Here is a 23,076-nt window from a genome sequence, read left to right as displayed (position 1 = left end):
GGGCGCTCGCTGCCTCCCGCGGGAGGAGCCTTAAAGGGACAGCACGGCCCAGAGGCGGCGGGCGGGGAAACTGAGGCACGGGGCTGGGCCGTGTTATAGCTCGGGCACCGCCTCAGCGACGGACGGGGATGGGCTTGAACGGTGCTGCAGCCCGGGCATCGCCTCAGCGACGGACGGGGATGGGCTTGAACGGTGCTGCAGCCCGGGCACCGCCTCAGCGACGGACGGGGATGGGCCTGAGCGGTTTTGCAGCCCGGGCACCGCCTCAGCCACGGACGGCGATGGGCCTGACGGTGCTGGGCCTGAGCGGGGTTACAGCCCGGGCACCGCCTCAGCGACGGACGGTGATGGCCGAAAAGACTACTTGGAAGTGAAACGCCCTAGATTGGTGTCTACCGAGCAGGTGTTTGTTTATTGCAGCGCTGGAGGCCAGGAGGATTTCTCCACCTCACTCACTCACCCTTTTCGAGTGCTGTGGTTTATTTATACAGTAAGTATTCCTTGATGTTGTTATGTCATTAAATTAGCTCCAGCGCATATATGATGATATTATACATAATGTTATCTCCTAGTTATAGTTTTTCTCTACTGCCTTGCACCTCTCCAATTTAGGTGTTCTTGGGGGTCTTCTTCAGTGAAGGCTCAAGGTCTTCCTCTCATCTGAACTTCTTAACTTTGTCTTCAGACCATGTGCAGTTATGGTGTTCCTTGGTCCTTCTGGGTCTAACCAGACTAAATTCTTCATTTTGTGGCTAATTGGCTTTATATTTGCCAGTTTCTCATTTGTATATCCTCCTACTTCCCAGTATAGCTACACTTGTCTGTTTGTGAGATTATTCACCTGGCAAGTTTCTGTTTATTTAAACATTAAGCAACTAGCTAATTATAGACTGGCTATTGCATTGTATAGAAATTTATGATTCAGGTTCTATTGGTGTCCTTTACTTCAAGCATCTTGTAACTTTGACCCAAGTTACATCAGCATTACCTTTCTCCACCTCCTTGGTTAAGACCTTACAGGAGAGAGGGGTGAAAAAAGCAAGTCCCCATTTGATCTTCAGCAGCTTCTTCAGCTTTGAAGTGCTGCAAACACAGCCTTGGAACTCATCTGTCTCTGTCTTTGATAATGCCACACAGCTGAAGAGTTTTGTGCTGTAACACCACTCAGGTCATGAAGACACCAGGGAAATGTTTGAAGCAACATGTCTGCTTGAAACACCCAAGTTTTTAGGGTGCTTTTACACTTGAAAGATCTGTCATGCTCTTATTTATAATGCAGTCTGATACACAAAGCTTTGTCAATGTTATTTTCTTCATCATTCCGTGGAGCCTCTTTTTTTTTTAAACCTCTGCAGAGTTTGCTCTGTTTGCAGTAATACTGAAATATCCACGTGAAAGAACTGCCTCCCCCTGCCTGTAATCCCACGGGCCCAGGGAAGAGGATGGCAAAGGGAAAAGTTCCTTCCTTGTGCCTTTCAGCACCTGGGAAATAATCAACCTGCAATTATTTGCCCCGGTGCAAACAGATTGCACACACCTCACCCAGGGAGATGAAGGAGTTTCCTTGCTCCATTCCCAGGGCTGCAGGGAGATGGAAGCCTCTCTTTGCTCAGGTCTGTGTTTGCCCAAAAGCAGCCAGTGCAGTGATAGCTCCAAGTTTACAATTCCTATTTAGCAGAGAAACTGCTTTAAAGGAGTATCAGCAAGATTTTTCCTGGGTAGTTTCTGGGAGGGAGTAACAGGAGCTCATGCCCTAGGGTGACCCTTTGAGCTGGAATGCTCCTGGCTCACTGACAAGGGAGTGAAAGTGCCTCAGAAAAATATTTTTAAAGGTGGTTTTGAAGCCCAAACATGCAAGATAATGAGTGGAGAATGAGTTAGCAGAGCTAAAACAAAGGCATCTGTCCTGTCTGTACTGCTGATTAACAAGCACCAATTTCACCCTAGTAACTCTGAATTGCAGCTGGATTGAAGGCCAGAGGAATGCCCTGGAGCAGGGAACCCTCCCAGGGTCTGGGATCCATTACCTGAGCAGAGATCCCTTACTCACAGCAGATCCTTGGTAAGTGACTGAGAGCAGCTGAATTAGTACTAATGAATAAGTCATTAATAAGGTGAGCTTTGAACCTTGGTAAACCCCTTTTAAAACTTCATTAAATTCCATCAACTTTATTGAACTGTCAAATCATTCTTTTCACTCAATAAAACATTGCTGCTTCTCTCTTTGGAGTGAGGTGCATTACACTCAGCCATGACAGTTTTCTTTTAAAGCAAAGAATAAAATAAATCTCAGCATGGAAACAGAAGTTTATTTCTGCAAGATCTACTTTACAAACTCTACAACCAGGCATTGTTTGTGCTCTTGCCTGCATGAAATTCAGAGCATCTCTATTTTCCAGGGAAAAAAAAAAAAGAAAAAAAAAAAAACCCTTGAAAAAGACAAACTTCTTAGATTCAGAAATTCAAGTTTTTCAGCTTTTAACTTTAAAACTCATGAAGCAACACAAAGACCTAGGTGGAAGTGGTGTGTGTTTCCTCCTCCCATCCCATTTCATCTCTTGGCTGGAGAACTTTACCCTCAAAGCAGTGGCTGGTGCAGGGGAGGGTTGTGCCAGTCTCACAAAAATCCCAGTGCTTTCTATCTTCAGAGAGCTGACACAGTTAAATATGGGAAGTTTTCCTTTAAAATCCCTTGCTATAAGTCACCTTCCAGACCCTCCAACAAGGCCTTTATTTCAAGCCATTGAAAGTTCTGGATTTTCAATGATTACTAGAATTGAAGAGGGAAATTGTCACTTAGCAAAATGACCCTAAAAAAGCAGGGACTGAATCTTCTTGCTTTACTGTCTAGTACAGCATATGGGAAATATAAACAAGCCTTACAACGAATTTACACATATATTTTTGGGTCTTTTTACATTATTTCAGTCCATTTACAAATAACCACTGCAGGCAGAGAGTTAAAAGTATCATACAAAACACAAGTACAACATCTCTCTTATTAAAATGTAGAAATTATTCTTGACAAATTAAAAATATATATGTATGTATATGCATATATACACACTAGTTTGTCTCTGTATTCCAAATATTAAATACAACAACATTTTAAATTACTTGTTTTGGTTAGCATGAAATGATGAATAGTAATGGACAAAAGTCTTTTTTCTTTAGAAGGGTTGAGAAAAGTGTAAGTCTGCATCAAAAATAAAATTAGTGCTTTTAAGAATAAGATACCTGTTTAAAAAAAAACAACTCAAAAGTTGTGCTGTTTTCATCAACGAAGATGTCTTAAGACTTGATTATTACAGAGTTTTAAAAGCAAACTGAAAACCTTTCTCCAATCCCATGAATTTAAAAAAAATAAAATTCTGAAAACCAAGTTCATTCATAAAAGGCAAATAGCAGCTCTCAACTCCACAAAAAAAAAAAAAAAGAGTATTTTGAGACATTTAGAAAGCAACTTGGATGCTTACATGAAATCTTCTAAAACCAGAGCTGAATTAAATAAAATGTGGCATAAACAGCTCTGTTTAACTCAATCTTCAGGATAAAAACAAGACAATCAGAGGTGCCTATCCTGATTCCTCCCATTGCCAATAGCCTGGGTACTTGCAGGGGGTGAGCTGCACCCACTTTCAACCAGACCCATTTGCAGTTAAAGATGCAAATTAGGCATTGCTTTTAGGACAATCAATTACTCACTCTCATTACCAGAGTAAAAAGTGTCATTGCCTCTCCCTTCATTGGAGTCAAAAATGTCACTGAGTCTGAAAGCCTGCTGCTGCTGCCTGGCTGCTGAACTGGAAAAACTACTGCACTTCCCCTCTTCTTCCCTTAACTTTTCTTCAAGGTCTGGGAGTGTCTTTTCATACAGATAATCAATAATTTCTAAAAGGAAAAAAAAGAAAAAGTGGTTTTAATTGGATCTGTAGAGGAACAGCATCTCACAGACAGAAATTCTGTTGTCAGTATTAAATGCAAAAAATCTCTGTATTGTTCTGATCACAGAGGCTGCAGGGAGATCAGGCATAACAAACATGCAAAGAGAAATTAAAAAGCAGTCTTAAAACTTTTCAAGCCAAGGTATTAAAAAGAACAGGTTCATAAACAATTGCATGAAGAGAACATTGAAAGTTATAAAAAAAGCATTTAGTAAAATAAGTATAAAGTCTAAGATTTTAGCCAGTTAGTAAAAAATTGAACCAGAACATGTATCCTCTGAGATTCAAGCCAAAGCCTTAAGGAATACATAGGAACAGCTGACATACTGACCAGAAAAAGTCCTTCTTTTCCAGAGAGGGACAAAGGACACTTTTAGCCTGTAAAACTTTGATTGAACATAGGCTCTAGGAACATCTCTGCAAAGAGAAGAGTTCAAAGAATTAGTGGTGCAAGGAACTATCATAAAGCTTAATTGTTACTGAGTTATCCATTTCTGAGAGTGATACCAGTCAAACCCAGCTTAGATTTAGGTAGAAATGATGGAATTCAAATAATAATTAACCCATAATATCAAATCATAATTTTTCCCATTAGTTGATGAACATCTGGAAGCACAGATACACAACACCCCAGTATCTGGAACATTAAGGGTTTCATATCTTGGCTTCCTGCTCAGTGCTATGCCAGGATATGCAATTGTAATGTTTCCAAACTGAACAGTTCCTACAGTTGTAGAGGTATCAGAACTTTGATTCCTCTGCTTTCACTACCCTTTGTATCCATAAAAAGAAAGAAGGGAGGCTTACCCAATAGCATTACTGATTTCATCCCAGTTTACTTCAGTGGCATCCTCTGCTTTTGTTTCATACAACCTGTGAATGTGAGACAGAAGCAGTTTGCAAGCAGAACTCAAGACATCATTCAGTGCTCTCAGCTCCCCCAGTCAGAAATTACAGGACATTTTGTCCACAGAAAGAATGATTACAAAACATGTAACAAGCTGCAAGCAGGCTGTTCTCACCCTGCCAACTTTTGTAAGCACAGCTCAAACAGTGGGAGATACAAGAACATCCCAGTGCTCAGGACTGTACCTTTTAATAAGAGTGATCTTGGTCCGTAATCCATTGGTTCCTCTGTACAACTTCTGCCCTCTGGTCAATTTGCTTGTTAAAATTGAATTCCTTTCAAAACACACAAAACCATGTTTCTGTCATTTCAAGAAATTCCAAGCATCAAGATGCTGCTGCTGTCACAGAGAGGCCAAGTGACAGGGGGGATTGAAGGGACACAGTCATCAATGGAAAGAATGGTCTTATTTTACTATGAATATTAAGGCAACAAAAAAGTAAAATGATACATTCAATAAAACTATACACTTAACTTTAGCAACAAGCAAAAATAAGAGTGCACTAATCATTACTATATGAGAGAAAGGATAATGATTGAGAAAGATACATCACCAATTACTTTAATATTTTACCATCATCCAGATCCTGTCACTGGGGAGCCCCATTTCATAGGCAGGACCTGGAGAACCCTTCCCACCAACTGGAAAATCCTCCACAGTGTCTCCACTCCTAGGTGAGGTTCCAAATTTGCCCCAAAAGTGGGTCCAGCTTTTATAGGCCCCAAATCAGCAAGTCAAAGTGCCTTGATTATATTTTTAGCACAGGAACACCTGGATCTGATGGCACACTTCCCAACCAGCAGGGGCCAAGGCTTGGCCAGGGCCCAGGCCTTGGCTGGGAGGGTTTCCCCTAGAATACCCTACAAAGAAGCTGCTATTCCTGACAGTTGGGAAAGTTTCTCAAAGTGATACATTTCTTGCAGAGAACTACACAAGGTTATGTGAAAGTTTCTGAAACAGCTGGTTTGGTGTTAAACAGCTGGCATAAAAGTCTCAATCATCTATTCTGAGGTAAATAATACTGCTGGTGTTAGTCACAATGCCCAGGGTTCAACATGTAAGTCAATTCTGCTGCTCAGGCCTCAGCACACCAGGCAGAAATCAGGCTTTGCTACCACAGCAAACAGAGAACTTGCTGCAGCTAGCAAAGAGCTGTCTCAGTCTCATCTGCAATACCTCTTCTGTGCTCTACAAATCTCTTACCAAAGGATCATCATGGTACAAACCAAAAGTTTTGCAGAATAACACAGCCCAGAAGACATTTTACTCTCCCAGTTTAGTCCAAGCCCTCACCATTTCTGTTTGCACTGTCTCCAGTATCGACTTCCCACTTTGGTTTCAATCTCAGTCCATGGCAGTGGCTGGTACAGCTGCTCACGGTCAATCCAGAGATCCCTGTCTGACTGTTCCAGGGAGGGAAGAGAATTTGGATCTTCTGTGATCAGTTTTCTCCTCATCACATCCTTCACTGCACTCATTAACTTCTGCGTCTCTTCCTCTGTCCAAGGACCATAGTTAATAGCTAAAATTGAAAACCCACCAGGTTAAGGCACAATTTAGCATGAATGATTAGGGGGGAAAAAAAGCAAAAGAGCAAATGTTTCACTTTGCATGATTTTTATTTATAGGACCAACTTCTTAACACATGTCCTACAAACTCTTCTGCATACCAAGCTTGAGAGTTCAGCCTAAACACTAAAGAACAGTCTGATCTCCAGTCTGATCTTTTTAAACCTGGCTGCCAAATTCCTTCTGCCCTCCCCAGAAAATCATCTTTTTTAGATGTCAGTTCTGTTAATAAAGAGTTATATTTGTTCTACTGCTTCTCCATTTTCTTTCAGAGATCTTATCCTTTCCACATGAAAATGCAATCAGTGGTGTGAAGAGGACCATCACTATAAATCAATGAATTAATTAAAGACCCCCATACTTGAAGGACTTTTAGGGTACCTACATTGTACAGTTCAAATAACATTACACAAAATGAATTGTTTTCTTAAAATTACATACCTGACTTGATTTCAGAAAATTTCATAGCAACTGAGAGGTTAGAACGGGACATCAACTCAGAAATCTTCTTCCAATCATTGCCATGCAGAGCTTGATACTTCTTTAATTGTTCTTTTTCTTCTGTAGTATACCTGGTTGAGGAAATGGGCACAGCTTCAGCTGTAATTTCAAGCCATTTCAATCTCTTAAATAGCTGTAACATCTGCAGGTCATCAGTGTTAATCATCACTATCACTTCAAGTCATATTTTAGAAAAGAGGAATCAAAAAGGGAAAATGAGTTATCAATCAAGTCACAGTAACTGGCACAAGTGGGAGAGGATCTTCATTTGAATCCATTTTTAATTTACAGATAATCAACACAGACTGATATTAGCATTCCGAAACACTTGTAAAGTATTCCCTTACCTTCCTTTATAATTATTTGGGTCAAACATCTTCCTTGCTCGATAATATATCAGCCTCCAGGGCCGGGGTATGCCCTCAGCTGGAAGGCAAAGGATCATTTTTAACAAACATTTCCAACAGTGGTGAGGCCCAAATGAAACAAACCCCAAAAACCCAACACCACACGTTTTCATGGCCATGCTGTCATCAACAGATCCTTTCCACTCACCAGCTACAAACTGCATGGACTGGCTGTGCATTTGATCCAGGTGTGACTAAAATTTAACTGGCATGCTGAACACTCCCACTGAAGAGAGACATGAGACAGCCACCAGGCAGGAGCTGAGGAGACCCTGGGTGCTCACAGACTGTTCCAACTGGGAAAAGCAGGCACTGGGGGCATCAGCAAAAACCAAGTGAAGATCTCTGCTGCAGGAAGATCACCAGAGACCAAGCCCTGGGAACACACAACCACCTTGGGCAGCAGAGGGGACTGCAAGGCCCAGAACACTGATGAGACTTTCTGCCAAATCTTCCCAGCTCGGGAGCAAACTCCCAGACTGGAATGAAAGTCACCATCAGGGAAATGTGCCAATGCAGAGGGAAGGACTGTGTGTCTGAAAGAGGAACAAATCTGTAGTTTGATCCCAGCATCCTGATCCATGACAGGCTGTCCTTGACTCTCCCTTGCCTCAGATGTCACCAAACACAAAGAATAAAACTCCTGGTGCACTGAGGAGATCCCCAGCTCTTGGAAGACTGGCATGACTCAAGTTTCTTCCACACCCCCCCAGTCCTGCACCTGACACCTATTTATTGGTGACAGTTTCAGACAGGATTTAATCACTCACAGCTGCCATTAGTAATCTTAATTGCAGTTTAGCAAATAATGCACTTAAAGCCCAAAGCAAGTCTGGAAGTCTTTACTGGTCTTGACCATATTTCATCTCCAAACTCTTCCTATTTGAGACCAGATACTAGGAACAGTGGACTGTGCAGATTATCAACTACACCATGTCAGCAGCTTCTTTTCTTACCAAATTTAGCAACATCAGTGCTTGTCCATAAAAAATATTTTACAGAATATGCCATGATATCACCAGGTTCTAGAATGCACCATTCAGCTGTCTGAATAACTTAAATACTCACAGATTTTTTCACAAAATTGATGTTCTGTTTTCAGGCGATGGATGATGTATTTATCGTTTGGATACCTCGAGGTAAACAGAAGTTTTTCAGCACTGTCTATTCCAGTAAGGTCTAAGAACTCTTCAACATTTTTCCTGATTTGTTTATTTTCCTTCTGGGTAAATCTGCCAAACTTGACAGCTATACCTAAAATACAGAAAGGTTAAAAAAAACCCAAGTCAAACCTCAAGTACCTCTCTTGCCCATCTCAGGTATCAACAAATTCAGAGGGAAAAAGAGAAAACTGAAAGAAACCAAACCAGCTGGGAATCAGCAATTAACACACGAGTTTGGACTGAAATTTGCCAATATGGAAGCAGATGCTACAAAACAGAGAAACAGAAAATCTGCCAATGGAATGAAGTGAAGCAGACTGTGGGTGCAACAGACACGACACTGTCCAAAAATCAGCACAGCTGCACAGCCTTTTCTCACTGCAACAAGATTTCAGAGAGCTCACCCTGTTTTTTAAACTCCTTAAACCTCATTAGGTCTCTTCCAGCCATTTTCCTGACTGAACTGTCTGATATATTCTTCACATGAGGAATAAACTCTTCCAGTTCTTGTCTTGCAGTATCCAAATCCACAAATGAAGTCATGGCAGGGTCCAGGCCTTCCTCACCATCCACACTGACCTCATCAAAGGCTGCCAGTTCAGCAAAGGAATTGTTCTGCTGCTTTTCATGTGATGCCAAGGCTTTTGGTGTCCTGATATAGAACAAAAAAAAAGGCATAAAATAAAATACACCACTAGAACTCCAAACCAGAGATGTTGTTACCATCTTTGCCATTAAAAGAATTTAAATATTTGTCAATTACAGAACAAAAAATACTTCACACATCCATTGCCTTGCATTTCTAACCTTTTAACATAATAATTGTAATTTATTTCCAAATTTCTATACTTACAATAATCAAGGAGCTTTCTGAAGTTCTGAAAATCCACAAAACTCTCACACATGGGCATACTGAAGAAATAATCTCTTGCTAGTACTGGCCCACAGATTTTTTCCATCTGTCTCTTACTAGTGCTCCTGTTTTGTTTTCTAGACACTGCAAAGGCATCAAGAACTACTTACACGAGCATTTATTTGCACACAACATTCAATTGTTTAGCTGACCTTACTAGCTGCTTGGTTAAAATGCACATGGTCACTATAAATATCAACTTTAACAAATAAAATTCTTCTCTTTTCGCTCCACTTTTCTTTTTTAAAATGTGAATTGTTTGTAGGCAAATTATTTCTATACCTACAGTTTTTAAAGAGGAGAAAAGAGCCTACACTGAAGTGTTCTTAAAAATTGTTGTTGGATCTCCACAAGAAAACTGAAGTTTTAAAGTTGGGCTCTAACATCACAAATGCTGTGTAAGTTCAAAATTTTTCTTTAAAACACACTCAAAACAGAATGGAGAAAAACCTGGAGGCCAAATAACAAAAGGAATGTATTTGGGGAGAGGAGGAAGGAAAAAAACCCCCAAAGAAAACCTGAACTTACATCACATCAGACTCTGAAGAGCTTTCTTCCATGACATAAGGGCTGCTCTTAATGGCCTTTTTAGCAAGTGCTGGAGTCCTCTCAGCTCGCCCAGCTGCTTTATTGGGGGTGGAAAAGCCAGCAGGGAGCTCCATGGAGACCTCAGTGATGGCAGAGGCAGCATCACAGTCTCCATCCTCACCTGCAGGGCAAGGCCAGCCCCTGTCCTGCCCTGAGGGTGACAGCAGTGGCTCAGCTGCTCCCTCTGTGTCCTCCTGGCCACTGCCCTCTCTCCTCTTCTTCCTCTTCTTTTTGGATTTCTCTTTGTGGCCCTTGCTGGGTGCCTCAGAAGGAGGCAGCTCACACACCTCATCCTCTTCAGGCTGCTTCTCTTTCTTTTTCTTCTTGTGCTTTTTAAAATAAACATAATCAGCAGCCCCCTCCTGGCAGTCCTGGTTCACAAGGACACAGCTGACATCGCTGAGCTCGTGGCTGCTGTCTTCCCCCTTCCTCTTCTTCCTCGGGGAAGCAGCTGCTCCAGTCCCATTGCTGAGCTCATGTTCCACCTTCACAAAGTATTTATCCAGCAGACTCTGCTTCTCACCCTTTTTTTTCAGTTTTTTCTTCTTTTCCTTGCCCTCCTCAGCCTGTGCTGCTGCATCTTCAAAGAGCACTGGGGAAATGTGGCCAGGCTCTGCATCTTCCACACTTTCAGCTTTTTCCTGGCTGTTGTTGGACTCATTTGGTTTCTTCTTCTTCTTTTTCTTCTTCTTGACAAAATCCTGGACTTGAAAATCACCTGCAGGTGCTCTGCCTTTCATTTTTTTTCCTTAAGTAAAAGAGAGTTTTATTGAAGTGTTGTCATTTATACACCATTTTTGTTTAAAACAAAACACCTCCCCCCCAAAAAAAACTAACAAAAAGCACAAAACCCACACAAAACCTTAACAATTAAAGCCTCAATTTTATCTTAGACTCTTACTTTTCAATCCAGTTAGTTTTCTAAAGTGCCTAGGAAAAGCTGATGCCTTCTTTGTCAAACAGATGTGCATCACAGCTGTCCCCAGCCTCCAAAGTGCTTTTCTACAACAAGAAACACTTTCAATAAATTCAATAAATATTAGCTTTGATTTTGAACAGCTGAGCAACGTCTGGCTAGTATGTTCAACTCAGCTTTCAACACTGAAACAGCACCCAGCTAAAAACAACATAGAAACATGAGACTCATCAGCACTAAACCCAATATTTTCTGATTAGAAGTTTCTGAGGGGCCGAGCTCAGCCCTGCCGGTAGGATTCAGTCACATAGAGCACGCAGGAAGCATTTTTAGCACATTTTCTACATCCAGCACATACAAAACATTCCCTACGCAACACCCCCTGTCACGTTTGAAACACGCGCCCTTGAATTTCGCATTCCCAGGGACGCTCGCACCGCCGGCGGGTCCCGGGCATCCCCTCCCCGCCAGCGAGGGGAACGAGCAGCCCCGAAAGCTCCGCAGAGCGCAAACCACAGCTCGCCCCTAGGCCCAGAAACCGAGAAACCCCGGCTGAGCACGGCCAGGGCGGATCCCGCCGATCCGGGGCTACCGAGGGAGACTCCCAGCGCTCCCACAGCGCTCCCGGCAGCCCCGAGCTGTGAGAAGCCCGCAATCCCCCGCCGCCCCTCCGCGCCCCCGGCCCCGCCGGGCCTCCCGCTACCTCCACGCGGTGTGCACCCGCGCCGCCGGCCCCCCGCGCACCGCCCCCGGCCCATCCGTTCCTCAGGCGGAAGCGGCCCCAGCCGGACCCATCAGAGCGGCGCACCGCCTGTTGCCTGGAGACGGACGCCGCCGCGCGCGCCGCGAGTTCGGTGGGAGAACCCCGGCACCGGCACCGGGCCGTGCAGAGACCCCCGGATCGGGATCGGCACCGGGGCCGTGCGGAGAGCCCCGGGATCGGCACCGGCACCGGACCCTGCAGAGACCCTCGGGATCGGTACCGCGGCCGTGCAGTGACCCCCGGGACCGCCGAGACAGCCCCGGCACCGGCACCGGGACAGCCGAGACTCCCCCCCGGCACCCGGACCGGCCCGGGAGCGGCCCCTGCGCCATGGCGGGCGGCAGAACGGGGCCCCGGCGGCGGCCCATGACCTTGGCCGAGGCGGGTCCGGGCACCGAGAACGAGCGGCTGGGGCTGGTCCGGCTCAGCATGCTGCGCAACCCGCTCATCATCAAGGTGAGCCCCGCGACCCCCGCGACCTCCACCCCCGATACCCATCGCCATGGCCGCCTCCCACCCCACAGCCAGCGGGGAGGGTGGGGGTCACGGTCACCGCGGGCAGCTCCACAGCAAAAAAGTTTCCCCTTAAAGCAGTTAAAATCAGTTTTTCCCCCCCACACTGATTTATATGACAAGGAAATTGTGTTTCCCCGCTGCTCCTTCACAAGCATGGCCGTGTTTTAACGAGCGGTCCGCAGCCGGTGATGGGCACAGAGCAGGATGGGCTCTCCCTGCGTGGGTTTCCCCAAGTCCCGAGGTCTGGGAAGCACTCGGGGACAAGGACCGAGATGTCACTGGGGCTGCTCTCCAGCCCTAGAGACAGCAGAGGGTCACACAAACTGTACCCACCTAAATTACACCGCCCTCGGAAGGGGCCGCCCGGGGCCGTTTGGAGTCACCGCTCTTGAGGAGTCCAAGGAACGCCTGGCACTCAGCGCCCTGCTCTGGGCGACAAGGCTCTGATGGGTCACAGGATGGACTCGGTGATTTTGGGGGCCTTTTGCACCCTAAGTGACTCTGTGGTTCTGTAGCCTGGAACGTGGCACTCAGCGCCCTGCTCTGGGCGACAAGGTTCTGATGGGTCACAGGCTGGACTCGATGATTTTGGGGGTCCTTTGCACCCTAAGTGACTCTGTGGTTCTGTAATTAGCATTTTTAGACCTGCTCTGAAGGTTCTGCTCCCTTCCCAATCTCCCGGCGCTTCTCAGTTCGTTATTCCCACTCATCCCTGCCCGGCGCACCGGCTGAGCTGGGCGTGCGGCTCGCAAAGTTTTAAATCATGTCACTTCGGTCGGTTCCTCCTCCTCGACACCCACCGCAGTCAGGCTGTCCCCGAGCAGCAGCTGAAGTGCAGCTCTCGTCCCCTGGATGGCACTCGCAGAACGGCTTCGTGCCCGCAGCGAGCCCCGAGCCCGCCCCGCGCTCCCGCACGGGCACCGAGCGCTCCGGGCGGCTGCTCCTCGCCCTTCCCCTGCCTCAACTCCGGCTCCCGAGCCTCGTTTCCCCGCTTAAACCGCGGATTTCCAGCCGAAATTCGGCTCTTGGGTTCCTTCCGTAATCGCACCTGGCACCGGCAGGCTTGGAAGTTGGTAAAATTAGGGAATTTGGAGCGTCACTGGAAATGTGAGACTTCGCAGTGTTGAATTCTTTTGTAACTCTAAAAATCTATTGGGGAATTTTGTTAGGCATAGGAAAAAAAAAAAAAAAAGCAGGCTTTGCATCAGAGCTCAAAAGTAGCCTCACTTGTTCAAATCCACACCTTCTACTTTCTTTCTTTTCTCTGGATCCCCGAAGTTGGATGGGAAGAACTCTTGCCAAGCATCCTGGCACTGGGAATTTTGAGCAATTTTAAATGGTGGGATGTTTTAATAAATTAAGAGAAAATTTGGATTTCTGCAATCTGGTGAAACTAAACTTTGAGCAAGTTTTAGAAGGAAAAGGTATTGTTCAATTTCAGTATTCTGGATCATTTCTGTTTTCTCAAGGCTTCCTTGCAGGAGGGTTTGTGCTGGTAGGGGTGTGAGGAGATTTGCATCCACGTGGTGCAATCCTCGAGCACGCAGTAAGCAGGGTGATAGCAGGGACGCTTTCACTCTTGGAATCTGTAATTGCACTTCATGGTGGGTTCTGCTGGAGTTTGTGCAGCAAACTGCTGCCCCCCTGCCAGCTGCCTTCCACACTGCCCCGGGGAGTGCTGGATTCACCAGGGTGTCCCTCTCTGCCGGGGGGTGACAGGGGTGGGGTGGCAGTTTGCTGGACAAACGTGACACACTGACAGCATCAGCCCTCTGCCCTTCCTCCTCCTCCTCCTCCTCCTCCTCCTGCTGCTGCTTCCAGCTGCAGCCTGGAATCCCCTCCTCCCCAGGACAGCCCTGGGGACCCTCATCCCCTGGAGAGGATGGCCAGCAGGTCCCAGCCCTCGTGCTGAAACTGAAGGACACAAAGATGGTTTAGGAGAAAAGGACAAAAGGTTTGGAGCCAACTGCAGCTTGGAGGAGTGCTGCTGGCAGCCGAGGGAGGGCATGAGGAACACACAGCTCCAACAGCTGCCAGGCAGGGTCTCCGGGCAGCAAATACACAGCAACCTGAGGCCAGTGGAGATGGATGGGACACTTGGTCCCTGATCCTCCTCCAAATAGCACTTGGACCCCAAAACAGTGGTGCAAGTGTGACAAATCTACTCTGCAGCAGGCAAAGGACATCCTTCTTTCTCTCTGAGTTATTTTATGCATGTTCTGAATATGGCATCACATATCCAAACCCGATCCCTGCCCAGGCTGAGCCTCCTGCCTCAGCTCTGCCCAGCCCCAGCCTCCCCACAGGACGTGTCCACACACTCTCCTATAAAACCATCATCTTCTCACATGAACATTTCTAAGGATGAGTGCTCTGTTTCTCTGCTAGAATGTATGTTGTGTTTTAATTAATCAAGGGGTTAATTTAGTTATCAGTATATATTTGCTTGCAGCATAAAACTGAGGAAAGCATTTCATCTACTGATGCCAGTAAAAATCTGAGCAAAGCATTTTTGTTCTGTTCTCACCAGTAAAAGCCTTAGCCAAGCACTTTTCCAGTACAAACTTACTAAAAACTCCTGTGTTACAAAAATAAACCAGCTCTGGGCAGGAAATAAGAGTTTACCACACTTAACCCCTGGCAAGCTCGACACAGACTTCAGAAATAGTGACCCACAGCAGTTTGATTACATTTAGATCAATAGCTTCTGTATAATATGGTATAATTAAGTTCAAGCTATCACGGACAAAGTCATTGTCAGCAGCAAGGAGTTGGATTTACCTTCCTTAATGTGTGAAGGTAAATGGGAAATCCAGCCCCACGTGCCAAAGCATCCCCTTACCTGTCCAGGTGGAGCCAGGGGCCACGCAGAGAGCGGGAACAGCTCTCCAGGAAAAGCTCTGAGAAGCATCTGGCTCACCTTCAGAGCCCCTACTGCTGCTCCCAACATGGAAAAGTTGTTTCCAAACTGGCAGTTCTGAGGAAGAAGAGGAGGAGGATGGTGCTGTTGCTCTGCTGGCCAGGAAAGGCTGGCACCAGGTCCCAGTGCAGACTGCAGGAGAAGCAGATTTAACAAACAACCGCAGGAATGTGCAGTGTTTATTTTACAAGCTTGTTATTTACATGACAACTGATGCCAGGCTGTCTTTATTGGTCTGAATGCCAGGGCATTTAGGGTTCATTTTCCTAAGCTTTCCTCCTCAGCCCCGAGGGCTGGAAGTTTTTCTTTTTTTTTCCAAATGAGATTGAACAGAAGCTACAGGATTCAGACAATAAAATTTCAGCAGCTAAGGTCTCCTGAAGAAGAATATACGATCAAAAAAGCGCCAAAACCCACAGGAACTGGCACACTGATAGCCCTGGCTTTGGAATTCCCAGCAAAGGAAGGATTAGCCAGGCCAGGAGAGTGAACTGCCCTGTCTGGTGGGTGAAGGGGATGAACAGAAGAGCTTTCCCTGGGCTCACCCAGGAGCCTGCTCTGTGCCCAGGGACAGCAGCTCCTGTTACCCAAGGGACTCCACTCCCTGTGTGGGTACCAAGTAAAGGCAGAAATCACCCACCACGTTTTACTTTTTCCTTTCGTGCCTAGTGAAGCTCACAATGAAGTATTTCTGAGCCGACTGTCACAGAGCAAGGCACTGCTGACAATTGTTCCAAAATCGTTTTGATTTCTGGAAAGATCCATAGGATGGACACTACAAAAGCAAGTGGGGCCATTTTGTCAAACTAAAATTTTGTCACATAGTGAAAAAGGAAAAGAAAAAGCTGTAATTAAGCAAGAGACAAAGCTGGACAAGTGCATGGTGTGAAAAAGAATATTACAACTTCAAGCTGTAAACTGCATCATCACAAACATCTCTTGGAATAGAAATTACTGACAGGGCAGGTTTTCCATCACTCTGAAGCTTTTATTATTGACCTGGACTACGGTTGCAACAGGGCTTTTACATCTGAATGCTGTGCTTCATCTTTGAGCCTTTAACCCTCAGCTTCCTGGCTGATTTGGGTTTTTATTTTTTTAACATTCTCTCCAAATCCACTCATCTTCTTTATCTCTTCTGGCACCAGCCTGACGAGGAGTCAAGGTGAACTCGGCACGGGTGAGGAATGGGACTGACAGGAGCAAAATCATTCCCTCTGCACAGAGCAGCCACACAGCCCAGGGAGGGCTCTCGGGTCCCTCTGCTCCCCTCAAGGGACCTGGGGCTTCAGCCACAGCCAGGATCTGAACCAAGATCCCCCCGGTGCCAAACTGCTGATCACAGCCCTGTCAGGCAGCTCCCAGAGGGTTTGGGTAACTTCCCTCAGGTGTTAGCTTTGATGATTTCAATAACTCTGTTCCCTCCCCTAACCCAAAGCTGCTCACAGTATTTGGGATCAATGCATTTATTGGACACTTGGTCAGAGAGCAGAGTTCAGTTTCTCTGTCTCTCACAGACAGAGCAGCCACAAGTACCATGAGCTGTATTTGGAATAAGGTTGTTTTATCTGGTGTTAATTATTCTCTTTACCTCAAATCACTGCATGTGCTGAACATCCTGCCTTCTGTGCTTGCTGCTTGGGGACACTGAGGTTTAATTAGTGTTTATGCAGCATTTTGTGTGCTGATTGCTATTATTATTATATCACGAGTACTATTATATTTTTGCAATCTAAGACCAGTGTTGTGCTTTTAAAAATGTATTCTGAGATGTCTATGCAGTGCCTCAATAATTCATTAGAGAAATAAACTAATGAAGGGCTGGTTAGTCAAATAATCATTAGGTTTGGTTCTGAGCTTTCCTTCCAATGCTCTGACTTCTAAGGGTTTTCTTCTCAGCATGAACTCATTTAAGATTTTAAATGAATTATTTGGTACACTAAAAATTAAACTCCTTATGAGCTTTAGTGCCCTCCCATATTTTGCACAGGCACTGCTGAAATAAATAAGGTATTTCCAAGAGGCAAGTAAACATTCTGCATGGATAATAGTGGGTTTTTCCTGGTGGTTGTTTGAACACAGGCTCCAAAGTGCCAGCTGTGACTCAGCAGGCAGAGGGACAGCCCCAGCAGCACGGGCCTGGGGAGCTGCTCACTCCCAAGATCCACAGGCAGGATGTAAAATCAAGCAAAAGGGCATTTTGATCCTTTATGTGAACAAAACAATGCAAATTGGTGAGACTAATAAGCCCAGAAACATTACAAGGTGAATGCCTTTTATGTTTGTGAAAATCTTCTATGTTTATTTGTCTAATACAATGGAAATAAAGCTTCAAAGGCTCTTTGATTTAAAAGTGCATTATTGAAGTCAGCCAGCACAATAATAATGGTTAGACCAAATTGTTGCATTGTGACCCTAATAGCAGTGTCAGAGCAGAAAACATCCATACAGCCTCTTGCCTGAGTTGGTGGGGATGTAAAAACAAAAATTTAGCCAAAGGATGAGAGGATGTAGGCAGGATAGGGAAAAAACTAAAATGAAATGGGTCACAAATGCATCCATACATTCACAGTGCACCCAGAGCTGCTGCAGGCTATAAATTTTTATGATGAACCTAAAATTCAGGCTTTATTCTCAGAAAGATTTAAGAAACTTTGGGGGAGAGCCACTGCCTGTTTTAGTGCTGCCCCCAAGCCACACGAAGCCAGGAGATGATTTTCAGACTAATCCAAATTGAAGACACCACAGAGAAAGTCAGGGATATCCCAAACCCCACTGCAGTGCCCCTAACCCACCAACCCTGCTCCAGGGACACTGAGCCCAGCAGGCTGAGAGCAGCACCAGAGAGCAGCTAAAACTTGAAACAGCACAGGAATATCTCTGCCCTCTTTCCTCTACAACCTCAGCTTCCCACTCCAACACCAATAAAAATTCTCCTTCTCTGGAAGAGGCACCACAAAGTGCCCTGAGCACAGAGGAACAGCTGGTGGGGGCTCAGTGAGGACAGTGCTGGACAGGAGGGCATCAGGCAGGCAAAGAGTTTGCAGCTGCCCAAGGAAAAGGTGAAAAGCTCTTTATTTTTAAACATTTCCCTCTTTTTGAGTGCAGAATGTAGAGCAAAGAGAGCGTGTTGTCAGCAGTCACAGGGACCAGCGTTTTCAGCTCCTGATTTTTGGGAGTTTTTAGCCACACTTTCCCCAAGGGTAGATTGCTTTCCATGCAAATTCTTAGAGATGCTCTTATGCCTAATTATTGGATTTCAGAAGCTTTTGTCATCTTGCAGGGATTGTTTTGTTCTTGCTTGGCTGCTCACATTGTACAGATTAGACAGAACCTGCATTGCTGAGAATATTTTCTTTTTTAACCATTTGTACTTTATAAAATAAATTACACTGACTTTCCCCACTCACATTTATTTGAAGTAGCAAAGATAAATGCAAGTGGGATCTACTACTAGATTTCCAGCAACAGCCTTTAAGAAAACTTCAATATCAAGGGAAATATCTCTAGTTTGATTTGTTTAAGCAAACCAACACGAGGTTTGTGCCTAAAAATCTTACAAGTGAAACCTGATTAAAAATAATAGCGTAACTCCCAGGCTGGGGGGATAAAAACCCTCAAAGCAAACACAGTGAACCTTGCATTGCTCCATGAAGAGCAAACCAGCCTGAAAAATAACACTGGTTTTAATCAGGAGCTTTGGCTTGCTCGCCCAGGTAGAAGAGCCCTTTTGTTTGCAGCTTTTCAACTTCCCGACTTACATTTGCTGTCTCCATCACCCTCTGGTGGCTCCCAGGGGATTCCAGTGGGCTGATCAGGACTGTAACTCCATTAATTACCACGTATTACAGTGTGTTAAAGCCTTAATACAACCAGAAATGCAACTTTCCCTGCATCCATCATCCCTGCTCTGCTCCCGGCGCTGTCCCACCTCTGCCTCCAAAATCAGGCAGCTAAAATTGTTCCCAGCTTAGCCCCAGCCCTGAAAAGCACAGTCCCAGATCACACTGGCAGTTAGTTAGCATTTAGATAGGCTGGGACGGGGCTCTGTACAATAGGCATCAAAGCTGAACTCTTGGTGCAGGGAGAGGGATTAATTTCTTTAACCAACAAGCCTGATCTGGCCTATCTCATTACCCTGCCTTGTCAGTGTCGATGTTAGATTTGATTGAAGATTATACCATTTAGGCCTTTCCCCTGCTTTCCACAGAAATCAGGCCTATTGAATTGCACATTCTTCCATGGGCCCCCGTCAATACTCAGTGGCCTGAGCCTCTAATTCTGCTTCATTTAAACTTCATCAACTTTTCCAATCAAGTGGAAGGATCTGAAATAGGCTCCGTAAGCAGAAAGGGCCTTTTTCCTTTTGTCAGATAATTTATTCTGTTTTCTCTTTCTCTCCCCCTCGCTTCCCCACCTCTTTCTCTTTTTCTTCTTTTCGCTCCCTTTCCCTGATGCTGAAAATGAGATTACAGTATTTAAATGACTATGATAATCAATCGGGGGACCTTGAGCCGAGATTGAGGTTAATTTTTCTTAGCAGAACAAAGAAGCGTGATGCCATGGGGGATTTGAAGGTGCAATCTGTGTTTCATGCTTGTATTCCTGCCCCCCCCCCCACCCCAAAACTGCAGTTTTAGGAGTCTTTTCTTGTTACTAACTGTGCAGTTGTTGTGATTTCTAAGAGGAGAGGAGAAATGTAATTTCGGGGCTGATAAATAGCTAACAGCCTTCAATCAATGATTTTAATAGGAAAAAACAATTCACTTACATGGAGAGACTGCAGATCTAATGAAAGTGTTATCATTACCTTATTTATTTTTAAATATACTTTGGGATAATTTCCTGCAGTGCTAAGAACACTCCTTCCAGCCTGCACAGCAGAGTTGTGAACTTTTACCTGAATACTCCTTTTACTCAGCCACTCTTCCTACTTAGCAGCTTTCTTGACTGCTTGGAAAAAAGTTGATGCTTTTGTCATGATTTTGCTAATCAGGAATGGAATCGCTTATGTTCATCTCAGAAGCTGCCTTGAAATGGCTTGTTAAGTCTTTAGATGATGTATTTTTGGTTGTAACACGCCAGCATTCACTCACCTGGATCTTTCCCATTCCCTGCTCTGGAAGGGAGAAAGAGAAAAATATGCATTTCTTTGCTTCCATCCCAGCTGTCTTGTCAGTGCTGTTTTACATGCTGCCACCCAATGTTATCTTTTATTTGTGTCAGGAGAGAGGATTTGACAAGTTCAGTATACAATGTTCATTTGGCAAGGCAAATTTTTCATACCAATTTTGAGTAGAAAATGAAACCATCTTTCAACACAACGAGCGACATCATTTTTGGACAGACTTATTATGAGAAGAAGAATTGCAAAACTTTATTTTCCTGCATGATGCAGAAGAAAAACAAACCAGGAAATGAGACATTTAAACAAACAACAACAAAAAAAAAAAAACCCCAAACATGTATGAATGTTTGAGGCCATCAGTTTGTTTTAGAAATAAAAATTAACTCCCAGCTGCTGTCAGGTAGCTGTGGCCTCCTTTTTGTTAATCAGATGCTGCTGAATTTGGTTGCATCATAATGTAGCTTAGTTTCAAACCTTTTTAAGCTCTCAGAGAACTGGGGAAGGCAGACCAGACTGACTTTAGAAGTTTGTCAGCTTTTGCCAAGCAAACCAACACTGGAGGTTTGGCAAAGGGCTCAGGGCATAAGAGAGGGAGGGTCCAGGGGCATTTCAAAGGTGCTTTGCCTCCACCCAGAATCCCAAATGTAACTTCTGGCAGTACTAAATACTCTGAACAAGCCAATTAATGGAAAAATCTCCTTGTAAATTGTGCTGTCCCATGTGTCTCACAGCAGGTTCCCTGGGGATAAGGGTTTGTGTCTCACAGCCCCCCAGCACAAAGGGCTTCTGCTCCATGACCAGCAAGGGCTGGTGCCACTGCAGAGTGAGGGCCCAGGACACTTAAATGGATATTGCCTGAGGAACACCATGCATTCAAAAGGGCTGTCAAAGCTTCACTGGGTGACAAATTCATTCTAGCCCCCAGGACCCTGCAGGGTTGGGAGGTGCAGCCTGAGAGCTGTGTGGGTTTGGGCTGAATGTCTTCCATGTCCTCAGCCCCTGGTGGGAATTGATGCTCTTTGGTGCCCCAGCTTTGCCCCTCCAGGAATTTTACCCTCAACAAAAGCAGCAGCAGCCCCAAAATGTTCAGCCCCACAGACTGGAGAGAGCTGTGTGTGTTTCAGGCAGTGTTTTGATCTAAGAGTTTTCTCTGTGAATTTTATCCCCAACAAAAGCAGCAGCAGCCCCAAAGTGTTCAGAGCCACAGACATGGAGGGAGCTGTGTGTGTTTCAGGCAGTGTTTTGATCTAAGAGTTTTCTCTGTGGATTTTACCCCCAACAAAAGCAGCAGCAGCCCCAAAATGTTCAGCCCCACAGACTGGAGGGAGCTGTGTGTGTTTCAGGCAGTGTTTTGCTCTTAGAGTTTTCTCTCTTTAAGCAAATGTTGACTCACCAAGGGGAAATTAAAATCCATTAGACATTGCCACTCTGCAGAACAGACCCCATTACAGCGGCCGAGCTGCAATTAATTGGTTTCCTCAGATATCACTTAATTCTGGGAAGGCACAGAGAGATGGGAAGGACAAGGCTGATCTAAACAATAATTTCCTAAAATAACATAATCTAAATAAACTAATGAAGTGATTACATAGTTATTAATCTAATATGAAGAAGAGTCAGAAGAAAATATTGGGTATATAACAATTTAGAAAGAACAGTGGAGTTAATACCATTCTGGTTAGACTCATCATGAGGCAATCAGCATTTGTGCTTAGGGATGGATGCTGGTTTTGCAGATTAATTATATTTTGTGCTAAAAGCTGTTGTTTCAAAGTTTCCCATCTTCTGCTTTTTTTGGTCTGTTGTTCATACTCAACTTTTCAACACCCAGATGGAAGGAACCACTGTCTGTGAGGCACTGCCCCAAACAGCTTTGGGGGTTGTTTTGTTTTTAAAGTAAAGTTAATTTTGGATTAAGAAATGTAAAGCAAAATAACCACAAAAACAGACTCCCTTGTGTGCAGATAGAATAATCAGCAATTTGAAAATATTCTGGCCCAGAGAGGGCTCTCCACAGGCAGTCCCTGTGCAGAGAGGCAGTGGGGAGCTGCCTGCTGGGGGTGCAGCAGTGCCTTGGGTGCTGTGGGGGTCCCCAGGGCCAGGCAGGGTCCCCCCAGCCTGGGGCCAGTGCAGGGAGCAGATCCAGCCATTCCCACAGAGCTCCTCTGGGCAGAGCTCAGTCCCTTGCATCATCAGGCTAGAGAAAGTATTTGGCTTCAGGAGAATAAATAACTAGGCCTTATAAGTCATTAAAAATGTATTACAAGAAAAATACAGTGCAGCTATAAATAGAAAACAAAGCAACTCCTATATAAACTTTTACAATTGCTGCTACTCTGACTATTTTTCACTGTCTGGTTTTAAGTGAGTTTAGCATCTGTGATCTCTGGAGACTGAGATCCCTCGGAGCTGCAGCTCTCCTGGCAGTGCTCTGGCCTCTGCAAGGCTCCCCCAGGTTGGGTGATGAGCTTTGGTGACAGGAGCTCAGGAGTGTGACTGCTCAGCCTGGCTGAGGCTCTGGTCAGTCCCAAACTGGAACTCCAGTTCCCCCCCTTCTCTTTTTTTAAATATTTTAATGTGTGTTTGTGACAGTCTGACATGTAACAGTTACTTCCATAAAAGACATCACCTGTCCCTGCCAGCCCCCACAGATGCAGAGCTTAATATGAAATAAACTCTGTACAGCAAGGCATTAATCATTCAGGGATCCATCAGTACTGTCTCCCTTCTGCTTATTACTTAAAATAGTTCACATAGGTAACATCAAGCACTCAGAATAATTTTTAAACCTTTGTGAAAGAACAGACATGGCTTTTGAAGAAGGCAGTATTATCTCCACA

At 44.9% G+C, this 23,076-nt stretch overlaps 2 protein-coding genes and 1 long non-coding RNA gene across 4 annotated transcripts in view; 2 read left to right on the top strand and 1 right to left on the bottom strand.

Annotated features, from left to right (window-relative positions):
* Positions 1–80: 80 nt before the first annotated feature.
* Positions 81–9,638, top strand: LOC132337196 (uncharacterized). The gene is made up of 3 exons (XR_009489096.1): positions 81–490; positions 1,964–2,062; positions 6,694–9,638. It is a non-coding gene; the product is annotated as an uncharacterized LOC132337196 (long non-coding RNA).
* On the bottom strand, positions 2,290–11,668 carry TTF1 (transcription termination factor 1). Of its 2 annotated transcripts, XM_059865521.1 has the most exons (12): positions 11,613–11,668; positions 10,895–10,995; positions 9,934–10,741; positions 8,897–9,144; positions 8,398–8,583; positions 7,270–7,348; positions 6,863–6,993; positions 6,146–6,374; positions 5,037–5,126; positions 4,752–4,817; positions 4,276–4,361; positions 2,290–3,891 (listed from the first exon to the last, which is right to left on the bottom strand). In XM_059865521.1, the coding sequence occupies exons 2-12, from the start codon at positions 10,962–10,964 to the stop codon at positions 3,698–3,700; spliced, it is 2,187 nt and encodes a 728-aa protein (XP_059721504.1). In that variant the 5' UTR covers positions 10,965–10,995; positions 11,613–11,668; the 3' UTR covers positions 2,290–3,697. The 2 variants fall into 2 exon arrangements, with proteins under 2 accessions (XP_059721504.1, XP_059721505.1); XM_059865522.1 differs by lacking the exon at positions 10,895–10,995.
* A 127-nt stretch (positions 11,669–11,795) lies between these two features.
* Positions 11,796–23,076, top strand: part of CFAP77 (cilia and flagella associated protein 77) — a 56,060-nt gene continuing 44,779 nt past the window's right edge. Inside the window, exon 1 of the mRNA XM_059865532.1 lies at positions 11,796–12,128. Within this exon, the coding sequence (XP_059721515.1) occupies positions 12,003–12,128 (126 nt within the window). The 5' untranslated portion in view covers positions 11,796–12,002. The remainder of the gene's footprint in view (positions 12,129–23,076) is intronic.

Source organism: Haemorhous mexicanus, chromosome 21 (assembly GCF_027477595.1).
Source record: "Haemorhous mexicanus isolate bHaeMex1 chromosome 21, bHaeMex1.pri, whole genome shotgun sequence".
NCBI lineage: Eukaryota > Metazoa > Chordata > Aves > Passeriformes > Fringillidae > Haemorhous > Haemorhous mexicanus.
The sequence above is the reverse complement of the archived record's forward strand: the minus strand, read 5'-3'. Positions and strand labels throughout refer to the sequence as shown.

Bases quoted from the DNA above. Each gene is read 5' to 3' on its own strand.
- TTF1 (XM_059865521.1), bottom strand. From the start codon at position 10,964: ATGCACATCTGTTTGACAAAGAAGGCATCAGCTTTTCCTAGGCACTTT. The intron at 8,584-8,896 runs GTGAGCTCTCTG...TCTGTATTTTAG, and splicing joins TAAGGAGTTTAAAAAACAGG to GTATAGCTGTCAAGTTTGGC. The intron at 5,127-6,145 runs GTGAGGGCTTGG...GTGTTTTGAAAG, and splicing joins AGACAGTGCAAACAGAAATG to GAATTCAATTTTAACAAGCA.